This window comes from Lytechinus pictus, chromosome 4, assembly GCF_037042905.1.
Source record: "Lytechinus pictus isolate F3 Inbred chromosome 4, Lp3.0, whole genome shotgun sequence".
NCBI lineage: Eukaryota > Metazoa > Echinodermata > Echinoidea > Temnopleuroida > Toxopneustidae > Lytechinus > Lytechinus pictus.
This window is the reverse complement of record NC_087248.1, coordinates 19944837-19959292: the sequence shown is the minus strand read 5'-3', so window position 1 is coordinate 19959292 and position 14456 is coordinate 19944837. Positions and strand designations below refer to the sequence as shown.

General features: G+C 38.9%; 1 protein-coding gene across 1 annotated transcript; it reads left to right on the top strand.

The window, feature by feature from the left end:
* Positions 1–675: 675 nt before the first annotated feature.
* LOC129259393 (extracellular calcium-sensing receptor-like) lies at positions 676–13019 on the top strand. The gene is made up of 7 exons (XM_064097979.1): positions 676–727; positions 1469–1562; positions 2585–2731; positions 3317–3556; positions 6441–8274; positions 8888–9015; positions 9579–13019. Exons 1-7 carry the CDS (start codon positions 676–678, stop codon positions 9682–9684), a joined length of 2601 nt encoding a protein of 866 aa, XP_063954049.1. The 3' UTR covers positions 9685–13019.
* The last annotated feature ends 1437 nt before the right edge of the window (positions 13020–14456 follow it).

The following is a 14456-nucleotide window of genomic DNA, read 5'->3' as shown; positions in this document are numbered from 1 at the left end:
AGGAAAAAATTGCAAATAATATGTCCCGATATGAGTCCAGAGTCCAGGACGACATTGCTGTTTTGATTCACCGACCTTCGACAAAGGATGTTTTGACTTTGAAGTGCTTTTGATGAAAAAAAAATTATATGCGTTCTGCGGAGTGGTTATGAAAATGCCCCGGTGATGGACCAGAGCACTTGATCAAATGTCTCCGTTGGTATGGTGAAAGAAATGGTTGCATCTATGATGCAGTGACTTTGGAATGCCACTTTGTTTCTATAATATCGGTCTGTCAGTTTAATGGGCACCTGCTCATCAAGAGAACGACAACTTCGGTGGTTCTGATTCTTTCCTTTGGAATAAGTCAGAGCCATTACCCCCCTCAAAAATGTATATATATTTATACACAGCAAAAACTGCGGTGTTAACCGGTGTACATAGAGGACCACACCAGTTATTTCACTCCGGTGTTAAATTGATGGTGCTAGTTTAACACCTATAGGTGTTATTACAACACCTTTGGTTGTTACATTTACACTCTTTGGTGTTACGTTCAATCTCTAGGGTGTAATTTTAACACCTCGGGGTGTGGTCCTCTATTAACACCAACTGGTGTCAGTTTTAACACCACAGTTTATACAGTGTATAGATATCAAGGATCTTCGAAGGTTGCAGGCTCTGTCAGAGTTAATCATGTATGTAGAGATCATTTTTATGTACGAGGGAAGTGAGAGTGAAAGGGGATGTAGGTCGTAGAACAGTGTAAATACCATAAATTTCTTCGCAGGCGGGAATACGTTGCCCCATCCTGACTTCCCGATTTCAATGCCAGTTCATTATTCAGGAAAAAATATTGTCTTTAGCTCTGTGAACAGGATGAGCCCTCTGTTTTGTAAGATGCTGAATTTCATTCATTCATTCATTTAGTAAACTAACATAACCTGAAATACTGTACCTGACAAAATTATACAGCCCTCAACAATGGTATTATGTTGCTGATTTGCAATTGTGTGTGCGACTCCTGAAGCGATTCTCGATTAGTTTTTCCATGGACCCTTTCCAACTCATCATGGAAGCACACTTTGCAAATCGTACTCGGAAAAAAATATCGAGTGAATTATCCACTACTCGGAGGGAGTGAATATATTTCACTCGATTAAAAGTGACTTTCACCCTTTTAATGCGAAATTTATATGAAACATGCTAATATTATGTTTACTCAAAATTCACCCCATATTTCAAGGCGAGCGATCATTTATATCACTTCCAAGGGGAGTGAAATGCGAGTGAAAATTCCATTACTTTTTAGGGAGTAAACTCCCTATAAAGTCACCTCTGTAGGCCTGCTGTCAGTAGCGAAATCATCCTATGTTTTGTTCATAATATGTTAATATGCTCCATATTCTCCCTCATATCCTAGTGATTTCTTAAACATATTCCTGACATCTATATATTTTCACGATATTTCCTTTCTTTTATCTTTCAGGGTTTGATATATACGACACTTGTACGGATCCTAACATCGCAGTAAGGAACTCGGTGTATTTCATCGCAACGCAAGATTCCAAAAATTGTGAGAGGTGAGTGGGCCTTGATTTGAGAGGGAAATAAGTTTAGGGGACTCAAAAACCCAATAACATGCAGACCTAAATCTATTATCGGATTAGTCTCAACCGAAAATTTAAAAACCAATTTTGTTTTCATAAAATCGGATCAAATAATTAAAAAGTGTAATTGTTAAAACCATCTAGAAAATACAAGAGAGGGAAAGAACGAGAGAGAGAGAAAGGTATGGAGATGCATTAAAAAAATCAATGATTTGATTTACACTCCGTCGTAGATGGGGTAATCCTACAGAGCAGACATGGATACGAACCCATGACATGTCTGAAGAGAGGATACGGACCAATCAATTACGCCCGGCCATAATAATCAGATCATACAACGACAAAATTGATTTTAATGTAGGAGAGGCATATGGTTCACCATGTGATCAGTTCTGATATGGACTGTAGGGTGGTGGAGTGCGATAGAGATGAAAATGAAAGGCGATAAAGAGAAAGATGGGATTGAAAAGTATCTTTCGTGGTGTATAAGGTGCAGTCCTAAAAAGGACTGGAAACCAGATGAGATTGATGAATAGGATTAGACGAGATGAGAAGTCCTGGTAGCGGCTGTGAGTGGAAGATGGGTGGATGGATTGAGAAGAGAACAAGTAGAGGATAGAAGAAGCGTCGAGAGGTCTCGACGTTCTGAGCAGCTTGACTTTCCGTCATCGGAGGAGCGTTTCATGAAAGTACCTCAAATTACGTCAAATTGTTTATCCGGCGACAAGTCCTGTTTTATCCGACGATTGCCATAGCAACAGTAATTCTCAGTCAATCTAAGTCACGCAAACTTTTCAGATCCGGCAACTTATCCGAATACAAATGAAATGCTGCCCTGGAGTTCTGACGTAAACCTCTCCCACGTTATCTTAGCCACCATTCAAACCTTCAAAGACCCCCAGGAAAAGTAAAATCGTTGTTTACATTTATAATTTATAACCCCTTACAATAAAATTGTAACCAGCTTCTCATATTCTTCTCATTCCCAAATCCAGTGACGCCAGCCCCCAATCCATCGCTGCTGTGGTAGGACCAACAACAAGCAGCGCAGCCGTCTCAGTGGCAAGTCTCTTTAACCTCTTCACCTTACCGGAAGTTAGCTACGCTGCTACGAGTGAAATACTCAGCGAGTCAAGATTCAAGTAAGAGCATCAAGGGGTCTCGAATCACAGAGTTGCTACCGATCTAACCAATATTAACTATGGAAAGCCAGCAAAATGATTAGTTATAATGGAGCATATGCCCGTTATGACCACGGCCTCGTCTTATGAAGAGTTGTAACCGGTTCAATCAATTTTAAGTAGGGAAAGACATCAACGCTGTTTAAACTTAACCTCATTTTATATACAATTAAATGTACCCAAAGAATGATGACCTGCACAGTTTTCTATAGTTATCCTAAAATCAAATTGATTAAAAATCGAATTGGTTATAAAAAAATCATAATTTTTTTCATTACACACTTTTAATTAACAATTTTGTTATAACAAGACATAGAAATGTGAAATCATATTCAGGAAAGGGATTGTGTTTAGGATAGTTTCAGCCGATACGCTTACATTACTTCTACCCATTCTAAGGCCGCAGTCAAGCGCACATTTACGAACAGTTCTACCAAACATCTCCTAATATGTCGTACTTATATGATGAATTTCAGCTTCGTACGCCCCCTATACCATGTCTACTTTAATAGCTAAACAACAATCACGATTATTGTATCTTTCCAGATATTTCACGCGGACAGTCCCAACTGACACGTTCCAAGCCCGAGCCATGGCGCATCTCGTCCACCACTTCGATTTCCACACCGTAGCCCTCATCGGCAACGACGAAGGTGCTTACGGTGTGAGCGGCGTCTATATGTTCGAAGATGAGGCCTCCAAGTTCAACATCTGCATCGCCTACCAAAATATCTTCGGCGTCAGCGATGACCAGTCAGACTTTGAGGAAATCGTCAACGATCTCAGGTTTGTGGTCGTTGACAGTGGCATGTAGCGATCGTGGGTAAAAGAACGCAGATATCTCTAACCCTTGCAAACCTTTGGCAAAAATGAGAGAAGGGAGTGTTGAACAGAGAATGTTTAACAAGAACCTAAATCCATGGGACCTATTCCTCCTACCTTCTCACTCTGTTCGATCCACTCGGAGTACAACATTACTTATTAATCATTTGTTGGTTTTCTTATATAATTGGTTGAATAACACGGAAACTTGAATAGAAAAAATACATAAGCCTGCTGAATGGGATGTGTTCGTTTTTTGTCTCGCCTGCATAGCAGAGCGAGACTATAGGCGCCGCTTTTCCGACGGCGGCGCACAGTGGGCCAGAATAAGTTGAAAGTGCGCCAAAATTATATTCCGTGTTATGTTTTTACTTTAACATGTTGATTAAGGGTAATTTTGGGCGTAGAATCGACTGAACATAATTTAAAGCCGATATAACGTCACTTTGATACCAAATTTTGATTGGCTACTTAAAACCTATCTGCGAAAAGACAAATTACGCTAAACAATGTGTAGTATATAAACTTTGTGTTATGTGTTACTTTAAGATTGACCAGAGTGAATGTTGGTTTATGCTTCTCACATGCCTAAAAAGTGTGGATGAGATCCTAAAAATAATTTTATGGCATCAAAATGATCATTAGGTTAAAAAAATACTGAAAAATCTGAAAAATATTAACCGTGCTTTATCAAGCGGCGTAGACTTGGGTAAAACGCATAGTATATAACACCACGAATGTTTTACTATGAGGAGGGTTTTTGGCTAAAATTATTCTACAAGTAACTTTTATCTCTGGAAGAGGGGCGGGTAGCCCTAATATGCGTGATCAACCTTTATTTTGTTTGCATTAAGCCCGGAATTCATGTCATTTTCATGAAATGGAAGGGGAATCGTCCTCGCCGTGCAAAAATGAACGGCAATGTACACCCCACACGGTGCGCTTCGATGACTGCGCGGTATAAAAATAACCGTTTTTGAACAGGTTTTGGGGGTGTTGTGTCAAGTAAAATCGGCTCTAACATGAAAACGGGCAAAAACGGGCAGCTAAATTTGGTATCGCCTTAAAGCTTAGACATCTAGCAAAATGATGATGATAGAATTTAAACGGAAATCCATGGAAATCCAAACGTTTCTAATGTAAATGCAAAAAACATGGATTATCATCCTATTTCGAGGAACAATTATCCTATAAACCTCCTGAAATGTGTCTTTTATCTAATTTGAACCCTTTCACACGAAAAAACAATATATCAGGATTATGTGGGTGCCATTTCAGATTCCTACATGAAAAAACCCCTGTGAAATGGCCTGTTTTTCAACTAGGTTGTCATATGCACGGCATTTCGCAAAATGTCACATTTTAAGATTTGAGGTAGGAAATCAACAACCTTTATGCAAATTCCAGAATGAAATATTTTGCTGAAGTATTCTTCAAAGTGTTGTCTTTCAGCTGGGCATGACAAAAATTAAAAATCTGAATTTGCCCAAAATTACTTTTGGCGCACTTTTGTTTCGCCCCGGCCCACTGTGCGGCGTCGTCAACATTGATATCTTAACCAAGGTTAAGTTTTTGAAATGTCTTCATAACTTTGAAAATATATGGACCTAGTTCATGAAACTTAGACATAAGGATAATAAAGTATTATTAAACATTCTGCCTGAGTTTCAGGTCACATGACCAAGGTCAAAGGTCATTTAGGGTCAATGAACTTAGACCATGTTTGGGGAATTAATATCGAAATCTTAACCAAGGTTAATTTTTTGAAATGTTGTCATTCCTTCGAAAGTATATTGACCTAGTTCATAAAACTTAGACATAAGGGTAATAGTGTATCACTAAAAATCCTGCCTGAGTTTCAGGTCATATGATTAAGGTCAATGAACTTTGGCCATGTTTTTTTTTTTTAAAGGAATTGTCATCATAACTTTTAAAAGTTTATGGATCTAGTTCATGAAACTTAGACATAAGAACAACCATGTATCCCTGAATATCATATGCGAGTTTCAGGTCACATGACCAAGGTCAAAGGTCACTTAGGGTCAACGAACTTTAGCCATGTTAGGGGTATTTGAGGAATTGTCATCATAACTTTGAATTTTTATGGATCTAGATCATGAAACTTGGACATAAGAGCATTCAAGTATCCTTGAACATACTGTGTGAGTTTCAGGTCATATGAACAAGATCAAAGGTCATTTAGGGTCAACAAACTTCGGTAATGTTGGGGGTATTTGTGGAATTGTCATCTTAACTTTAAAAGTTTATCGATCTAGTTCATGAAACTTGGACATATGAGCAGCAATGTATTCCTGAATACCCTTTGCGCATTTCAGGAACATGGCCAAGATCAAAGGTCTTTTAAAGGTTAATGACCTCTGTCCTTGTTGGGAGTATTTGTTGAATTGGCATCATAACTTAGAAAGTTTATGGTTCTAGCTCATGAAACATCGACATAAGGGTAATCAAGTATGAATGATTGTTTTGCACATGTCTTAGGTCACATGATCATGGTCAAATGTCATTTTGGGTGAATGGACATATTTTATTATCATTTTAGTGTTTTCTTCTATGAATAATTATTCATTATCTGTTTTCAGAGGCAGCACTGCTGCTATATCGAATTGCGCAATGCAGGCGAGACTGCCAGACGCGTTCCAATTGTTATGTTAACAAGATGATGAGAAACAATTTATCTGAGCATGTTATCCTGTATATGTTCTTGTTGCATCGTATGTAAATAATGATGTCGTTATTGTTGACGCTTTTGGACATATACCATTACTTATATTTCTTAGAATTTCTGCAGCAACCTCAGTGATAGCGGGTTTTGGCTTTTCTTTTGCAGGAAAATCCCAGATGTTCGAGTGATTGTTGCCTTTGCGAACGAAGCCCCCATGAGTCGGCTTCTCAACTATTTCGCTGAACACAACGTCACCGGATACATGTGGATAGGCAGTGATGGTTGGGGAGCATCGAAAACCATACTTGACCCTCGGATATCCCGGGTCACCAACGGAATGATCGGCGTCTTCCCGCACACCGAGACCATCACTGGTTTCGAAGACTACATCTTAAATCTAACCCCAGAAGCCTTGGACTACCAGGATCCATTCTTGAACGAGTACTGGCAAGAATTCTTCCAGTGTTACCTTCCAGGTATTTCCGAGATGGATGTCCACGAATACGGTAGAAAATGCACCGAGGAAGAGTCGTTTTACAGTACCCGTCCCTTTTCAAACACGTCCCTAGTTTCTTCCGTTGTGGATTCAGTCGAGGTCGTAGCTCGCGCCATGCATACAATACTCAATTGCGATGATGGACAGTGTGATTCGCGTGAAGATGTCGGTATCCCAGGCGAAGTTTTGATCGAGGGCATGAAGAATGTAGATTTCATGGGCCACTCGGGCTACAGGTTGTCTCCAAACGAGCGGGGAAACCTTGCAGGAGATGCCTGGTATGACTTCTATAACTTGCAACCAGAGTACCCCTGCTCGGAGGAGTTTCATCTCAAAGTCGTCGGGTTCTGGAAGGAAGCGGATGTTTCGATCTCAAACTTGGAAAAGATCTACTGGCCGATGACAAACACTTGTACTTTGGCATCTTCCAGACCCAGATCGATATGCGGAGAGACGTGTTATCCAGGTACCCGACGCATTTCTCTTGACATCAGCAGTTGCTGCTGGATATGTGTGCCTTGCTCCAATAACCACTTCAGCAATGAGAGCAATGCCTTATCTTGCTTTCCGTGTGGCGATGAACAAATATCAAACGAGGATCGAACGGAATGCCTAGACTTACCTTATGCCTTTACAGAACTCGCATCCAAAATCGGTTTGGGTGCTTTAGCTATTGCCATCATTGGCTGGCTGATATGCGTCGCCATCGTCATCATCTTCATGCTCAAAGAAAACACAACTATTATTTTCCATGCCTTTGCGCGCTCCTGGAGCTTTGTGCTACTGGGAATCGCCATGACGTTTTTCACTGCAACACTCTCTGTCATCCCCGCCTCGGAGCTGACTTGCCTTATCGTAGCAGGTACCCAGCTATTGCCAGTCTCTATCACAGAAGGAAGCCTTATTCTCGCTGCCTACTGCACCTTCAATAAGAAGCACGTCCAGCTTAATAACTGGGTGCTATTCATGATCGCCATCCTCTTCGTTCACGGACAATGCATCCTGGTCTGGATGTTGACCAGCCGTCCCGTAGTCACCAAGACAGTCGATCGCGACCACCGCCTCGTATATGTTGACTGCGTCAGCTCTGGTAGCTACGACGGCATCGTGGTGGTCATCACCTACTGCATCCTGCTCGACATCATCGGGATATTCGTCTCTTTCAACATCCGCAACCGCGACAAAAACTTTCAAGAAGGAAAGTTCATCTTCTTTTCATTCATCATTCAAGTCATGGTCTGGGTGACCATAATGGTCATTTATTTAGTGCTACCAAGCGGTCGGCTTTATCGAACCTTTGTGCTATCTTTTGGTCTCATGGTTTCGAGCGTTGCCAATCTGGGCTGTCTCTTTGTGCCAAAACTTTACGTGTTAAAATGCAAACCTGACATTAATCCACCGATCAAGAAGAGGTATAGAGATAAACTTTGGCAGTGGAAGTTTAAGAGGAGAGACGGAGAAGATGAAGTTACAGCAGAGGCGAGATTCGGCGAATCAATACGGGTAACTTATTATACCAAAACGGTGTTCTTCATTTTATAAGTAGCTTTCGAAAGCAAGACGAGTTGAATGGACGGTGTGTGCATGCATTCCAAAGTTAGTACCCGCGTGATCATACTTACTGTCCGTAAGAGCTAGAGGGTTTTTTGAAGAGTTTTGCCACTGATCTTTACCGACTTGCCAATTACATGTAGCTGCAAGAATCTTCTGAAGCATTTAACAATTGTCACTGAACATAAAGGACAAAACGTTTTTCATGAAACGATCCAAGGATTTCGAAAGCTTACTTATGCTAATACGTAGAAAAAAAACAAATATATTGATAAAATAATTGGTTGATACATTTTGCCCCTTCTCGCAAAATTTTGAGAAATTCCTGCTATAGACAAAAATGGTTGATTCAATAATATTCTCGTTTATATATTGCGTGAAAATTGCTTATTATGTTTATTAAACAAATATATAATTTTAGTGATGTAAATTACGTTTAGAAAGAAAGTGCCCTTGTGCTCTCGTAAAAAATATCGTTTGACACAACTCATATTATCAACTTTTAAGCTACCCCTTTCGAATGCCTTTCCGTAAGATGATTTTATTTTTGTTCTTTCTTACACAGAGCCATGCTGCACGCAGTGCAATACTTAATAATTACAGAAAAGCGTTAGCTGCCATACGCGATGAGACGGCCCAGGCTATACGAATGTATGGTATCTGCAACGATAGAATAGATGATATGAAATTAAGGTGAGCAGAGAGAGAGAGAATTGGACAAATTAATTGATTGTAAGCTTAAAGAAAAGGTAATCGGTCAATAAAAAAATCAATCAGTTTTTAAGACAAGTCCACGGTCTACCTCAACCAAAATTTGATTCGCATGAAAATAGAACAATCAAAGGAGCTTAACACAAAGTTATGACGTTTTAAAGTTTTGCCTGTTTTGTCGACAGAGTTATACTAGTATGCACATTCTGGCCGGTATGCAAATGAGGCTACTGATGGGCACTCATTTGCTATTCTATTCATGTTATATCATATGAGATACAAAGTACATTTTCCTTGATTTAAAGTGAAATAACGTTTGATTCCTCCCTGGTATTGCCATCCTTGAAACATATTGTTATTCGATGATATGTCTCCATAAACGATGATCTCATTTATTATATTATAAAAAAAAACCTAAAACGATGATGTAGAATTTTGTCTTCATGTGTACCCAGTCAAGCTGAATTTCTCAGTTCGAACATGGCTCAATATTTTTCCATTTCCAAAGTCATCATAACATTCTGCTCACATTCTTGTTCTTTTAGACACAGACGAAAGATGGAGGAAGTTTCTATGACAACCAACAGCATTAAGAGTAGCAGGGTGCAACTTGTCCTTTCATCGCCTTCAATCGAAGTGACGTATTGCTGACGTCACGAAATTACAAAATAAAGATACACCTAAAGCTTGAAATAATACAGTAAATTGTATTGTTCATTTTTACTACATAATTGTTTATTGATGGTGCTAGGTTGGCAGTTGAGCGTACACGATAGTCACCTAAAAATACGAATTTTGGTAATACGTTGAGTTGGTGTAAAGTTGCTAACTAATTCTGTTATGTGTATTGTGAGATTTCTAAAGATTCACTAAGTCCTGTTCAAACGACGTGCACATTTCTCAGCTTTTCATCTTGTACACGACTTAATAAATAAATGTAAATTCTAATTCATCTAGTACCAGCAAATAGAAATGTAGAAAATAAATAAATTATCAAACTAGCCTTCTGATCACGGACGCTTCTGGAGATCATCACGTGACAGTTTTGACTTAGACATACTGGACGAACTGATAACGAGGTTTCCTGAATGCGACGCAAAACTGTTCTCCAATATTTTACAAGTTCAGTTGACCAGTTTTCCCCCTTTCAAATTAAAAGGCAAATGATGGTGAAGAAAAATTGTGAAATGCGGTATTATGTAAATTAATCTAACAAACAAGCAAACTAACAAACAGAAAACATCACCTAAAACACCACGACATGAATATGCTAATTCGTCCCAAACTGAATATTTGCAGGAAATTCCCGCGCTCAAGATCGGCGGTTAATCCATGCCAGTGAATTTATGGTATGCTGCCACCATCGTTCCAAAATATATAACCAAATACCCATACTTCAGGTAAACAAGAGTATAAACGATTTATTGAACCTGGTTGTCTATACACTGCAAACACTCTGGTGTTGATTAAACACCAGCCCGGAATCTATATATTTCCACACCAGAGAAGTGTTAAACAACGCCAGTTGCGTTTTGGTCTAACACCAGATAGGTGCTTGTACAACACCAAGCAGTATTAAAACAGCATCGGTTTGATTCCAAACTGGTGTTGTTTCAATACTTCTCTGGTGTGGACATATATAGATTCCGGGCTGGAGTTAAATCAACACCGAAATTTTCGCAGTGTATGGCCCTGAAAACGCTTTACATATTTCTTTGTAATTCATAAACTGATGATCGGATTTTGTTTAAAAGTTGTGACAAAAATATTAAAGAAGTTAAACAGCAGTGCTAAATTTTACTCTCCTGGTTTGAAAATCGAAACTTGCTAAGGATTAAAAAACGTGCTTCAAATCATAAACATTATTCCCAGTCATATAATAACCCACGATGTACACAATTTGCACAGGTTGCTTGATATGAACTTTAGAAAAAAAGTAATACCATTTGATATATCGTTAAAAATTTCAAACTATGACTATTAAACAGTGATGTTAAACATTTGATTATATTTACCAAATAACTATTACAGTTTAGAATAATCATGAAAGCTTTTTAAGCGATATATTGGTTCGAGCAGTTATAAAATATTCACACTGTTTAACAAGTACTATGGGAGAAATCAGTTAGCATTACATTTGTACTCAAACTTATGACTGGTACTTTTAATAGATTCATTATCAAATACTGACCTCTTTGACCCTTCAATTTCGACCTTGTGACGCCGAAATCTTATCTGATCTTCGTCACTCATAATGTAAACTTGAGCCAAGTTTAAAGCTAATCTCTTAAACGTTACTTTGGTCACATGAACAATTAGATATCGTTATGTATTTGGTGACCTATGTAACCTTTAACCTCGTGCCACTCAAATCTAATAAGATAAATTACCCAGATGTGAAGTAGGTCTTTCAAACAATTCTTAAGTTCAAGTGAACGAGATATTTCGAAGTATGTAATGCTGGACTTGTAATCTCGACCTTTAAAAAAAATCTGGGGTGGTATTCTGATAACGTTCTTATCTTTGTTCTTATATTTTATCTTATCTCATTGAGATAAGAAAACGCTAAAATCATTGCAAATCGGTATTCTGAAAATCTTCTTAACGCGTTCTTATCTTTGTAAGGACTGCCTCCTTCTTATCTTCAACACGCCCATTTTTAGGATATTACCAATCAAAATGCGCTTTATATTGGCAGTTTAACCAATAGAAGCGTTCCTTATGTCAAGAGAATATCATGGGCGCTGCGCGTACACTGTTTCTGGCGCATTGCGCGAAATAGGCAATTTATACGCAATGACTGATTATTAATTCGAGACACGTGCATAAAATAGAAAAAAGAAAGTAAAGAAAAAAGTAAATAAAGCAGGTCTTCGGTAACACAAACATTATCGCAAAGCTATGTGTTACGTGGTCCTGATCATTGTACACTTGAGATGCACACATGAGCTTGGCCTGAATTGATCTCTAAAAGGTATATTCTGTTTCTCACCAGTTCAAGATATTTGAATGTATATAAAATGACCTCTGCTACCTTTGACCCTTCAAACTCAGGACCCCTAATCTAATCAGACCATTTTTGGTACAATCTCCCCTTAAATCTGTAGACATGACCCAAGTTAGACGTTAGTCAGCTAAACGTACTTCCGTTATCGTGAGGAAGATAAATGATAATAAGATATAAAAAGGTTTTTATTTACCCAGGGTACATGTAGCTAGCCACTTCAGTTGAGAAACTGCTCTACCAGCGGGCCCTGCATAATACAATTTGTTATTATTACCCTTCTCCAATCTAAATGCTGAGCGTCTCATTTTTATAAGTCTTTGGTATGACTCGGCCGAGGATCGAACCCACGACCTCCCGTTCATGAGGCGGACGCTCTACTACTGAGCCACCGGGTATTCAGTGTATTTTACCTTTGATGCTTTGACCTATGACCTCACGAACCCCAGAATTAATATGGGTCCTGTAACGTAAAGCTGGCGATTGATAGAGGGGTCGATGTAAAAGATCAGTTGTAAATGTGTACGATCAATCGTATAAGTCAGCCTAAGAGCTATCGCAAAGTTTTATGTTAAGGGTCCCAGATCACTGCTATTAGCATGTGCGTATATTGTTTAGACGGAGTTTGGAGTTGATCTGGCTGACGGTTCTAAGTTTTTGCATGAAAACGAAAACTGGAAGGGTGGACGGACGGACGGACGGACGGACAGACGAACCAAAAACAACGCTTCCGCCAACCACCTTCGGAAGGCGGAGGCATAATTGAAACTTCATATGAATACAACTATTTTTTTTCAAGATAGAATGAAGAATTTCTGTATTAGTTTCAAAATTTAAGTGTTCTTAGCCAGTCAGTGTTCCGCTGATGCCGAACGTATTGAGATCATGATGATTCCAAACGCGGGATTTTTCTCACGTGAGTTAATTCGGTTTGTGCTGCCAATGCTTGCATTAAAGAATACATATTTGTGTTTAAGATATATATCAGCTATTCATATAGCGTTTCTGTTGTGTTTTTGTTGCTGTTAGAGATATCTTGTAAAAAGAATATGCTTCCATTCACTGAACCATTTCTAATAGAATGCGTTCAATGTAATAAAAATCTTAAATATGTGGATATGTCGTATAGGTTCAGGTTCATTTAAAGGGGAAGTTCACCCTGCCGAAAACTTTGTTGTAAGATAAGTAGAAAAATAATAAAATAAATATTGGTTAAAGTTTTAGGAAAACTCATTAAAGATTTAAAAAGTTATTAGAAATTCAATTTTTTGATTTGTGACGTCATCAACTAGCATCTGCCCCGATATGTTATGTAATATAAAATGCATGAATTTAATTTCATTAATGGTTCGTGACGACTTATTTTTCATTTTCTTTTTAAGGGCGGGTGTGAATCAATTGTGTATTGATATACCGAATGTACAATAACAACCGTTTTCAGTTTTCTTAGAAAAGGACATTTCATTGATCTTTTACCATATGCTATAAAGGGAAACTGCTCGCATATGATTTCATAAAACAAACAATTAAAATTCGAATAACTTTTTAATTCTTTGATGGATTTTCCTCAAACCTTCGTCAAATTTTAATCATTCTTTCTGCTTTTTTACACTATAAACTTTTGTCAGGGTGAACTTCCCCTTTAATGAAGAAGGGGAGATGTGGTATATTTGTTTGTGTGTTTGTTTCAAAAAGACAATTCACATAATGTCAGATGCTCTCTGTACAAAAATGAGTTGTTTTCAAATTTCTAAGGGTAAAAAAAAAGCAGGAAAACTATTTCACCTCCCACCTCTTCTGATCGCTAGATTGCTTTTATTGACGATTAATACCGCAGTTCAGGTTAAGCCCCTTTCACAATTGTGGTGCGACTGCGTACAACCGTTGCGACTGTGTGCAGCATATGTTGTGACCAAAATAAAAGCAAACGATCGCACGAGCGATTGTGAAAGCCCCTGTAAAGCCCCTTTCACAATTGACGTACGACCATTTGCGACCTTTGGGTCGTGCGACAGGCTGCAACAGGCATCAATCGCCAGTCATCTCATAAGATCGCACAGAGGCTTTCACAGTTGCAACAGCTGTCGTACAACAAAAACAACCAGTAAAACCCGTTGCACGAGTAAGTCGCTTTTGATCATATTGTGCTCGTGCGATCACATGCGAGTGTTGCACGGGGGATTGCGAGGGGAACGGTCGCATACAACGGTAGTGCAATGTTGTAAGCCGTTGCGATCGGTCTTGCAACAGTCTTATGGCCCATCATATTATCGCACCCAGTCGCAAGACAGGTCTCTGTACATGTAGGTCGCTAGCACATGTGCAAGTGTTGTACGACCTCCAGTCGAGTTAATGCGACTACTTAGTTGTGCTACCTCTCGCACCAAGTCGTGCAACGTTGAAAAACACTCGCACGATG

Excerpts from the sequence above, each read along its gene's own strand:
- LOC129259393 (XM_064097979.1), top strand. The coding sequence starts at position 676 with ATGTATGTAGAGATCATTTTTATGTACGAGGGAAGTGAGAGTGAAAGG. Across the intron at positions 728-1,468 it reads AAGTGAGAGTGAAAGGGGAT|GGTTTGATATATACGACACT; the intron begins GTAGGTCGTAGA and ends TTTATCTTTCAG. Across the intron at positions 9,016-9,578 it reads ATAGATGATATGAAATTAAG|ACACAGACGAAAGATGGAGG; the intron begins GTGAGCAGAGAG and ends TTGTTCTTTTAG.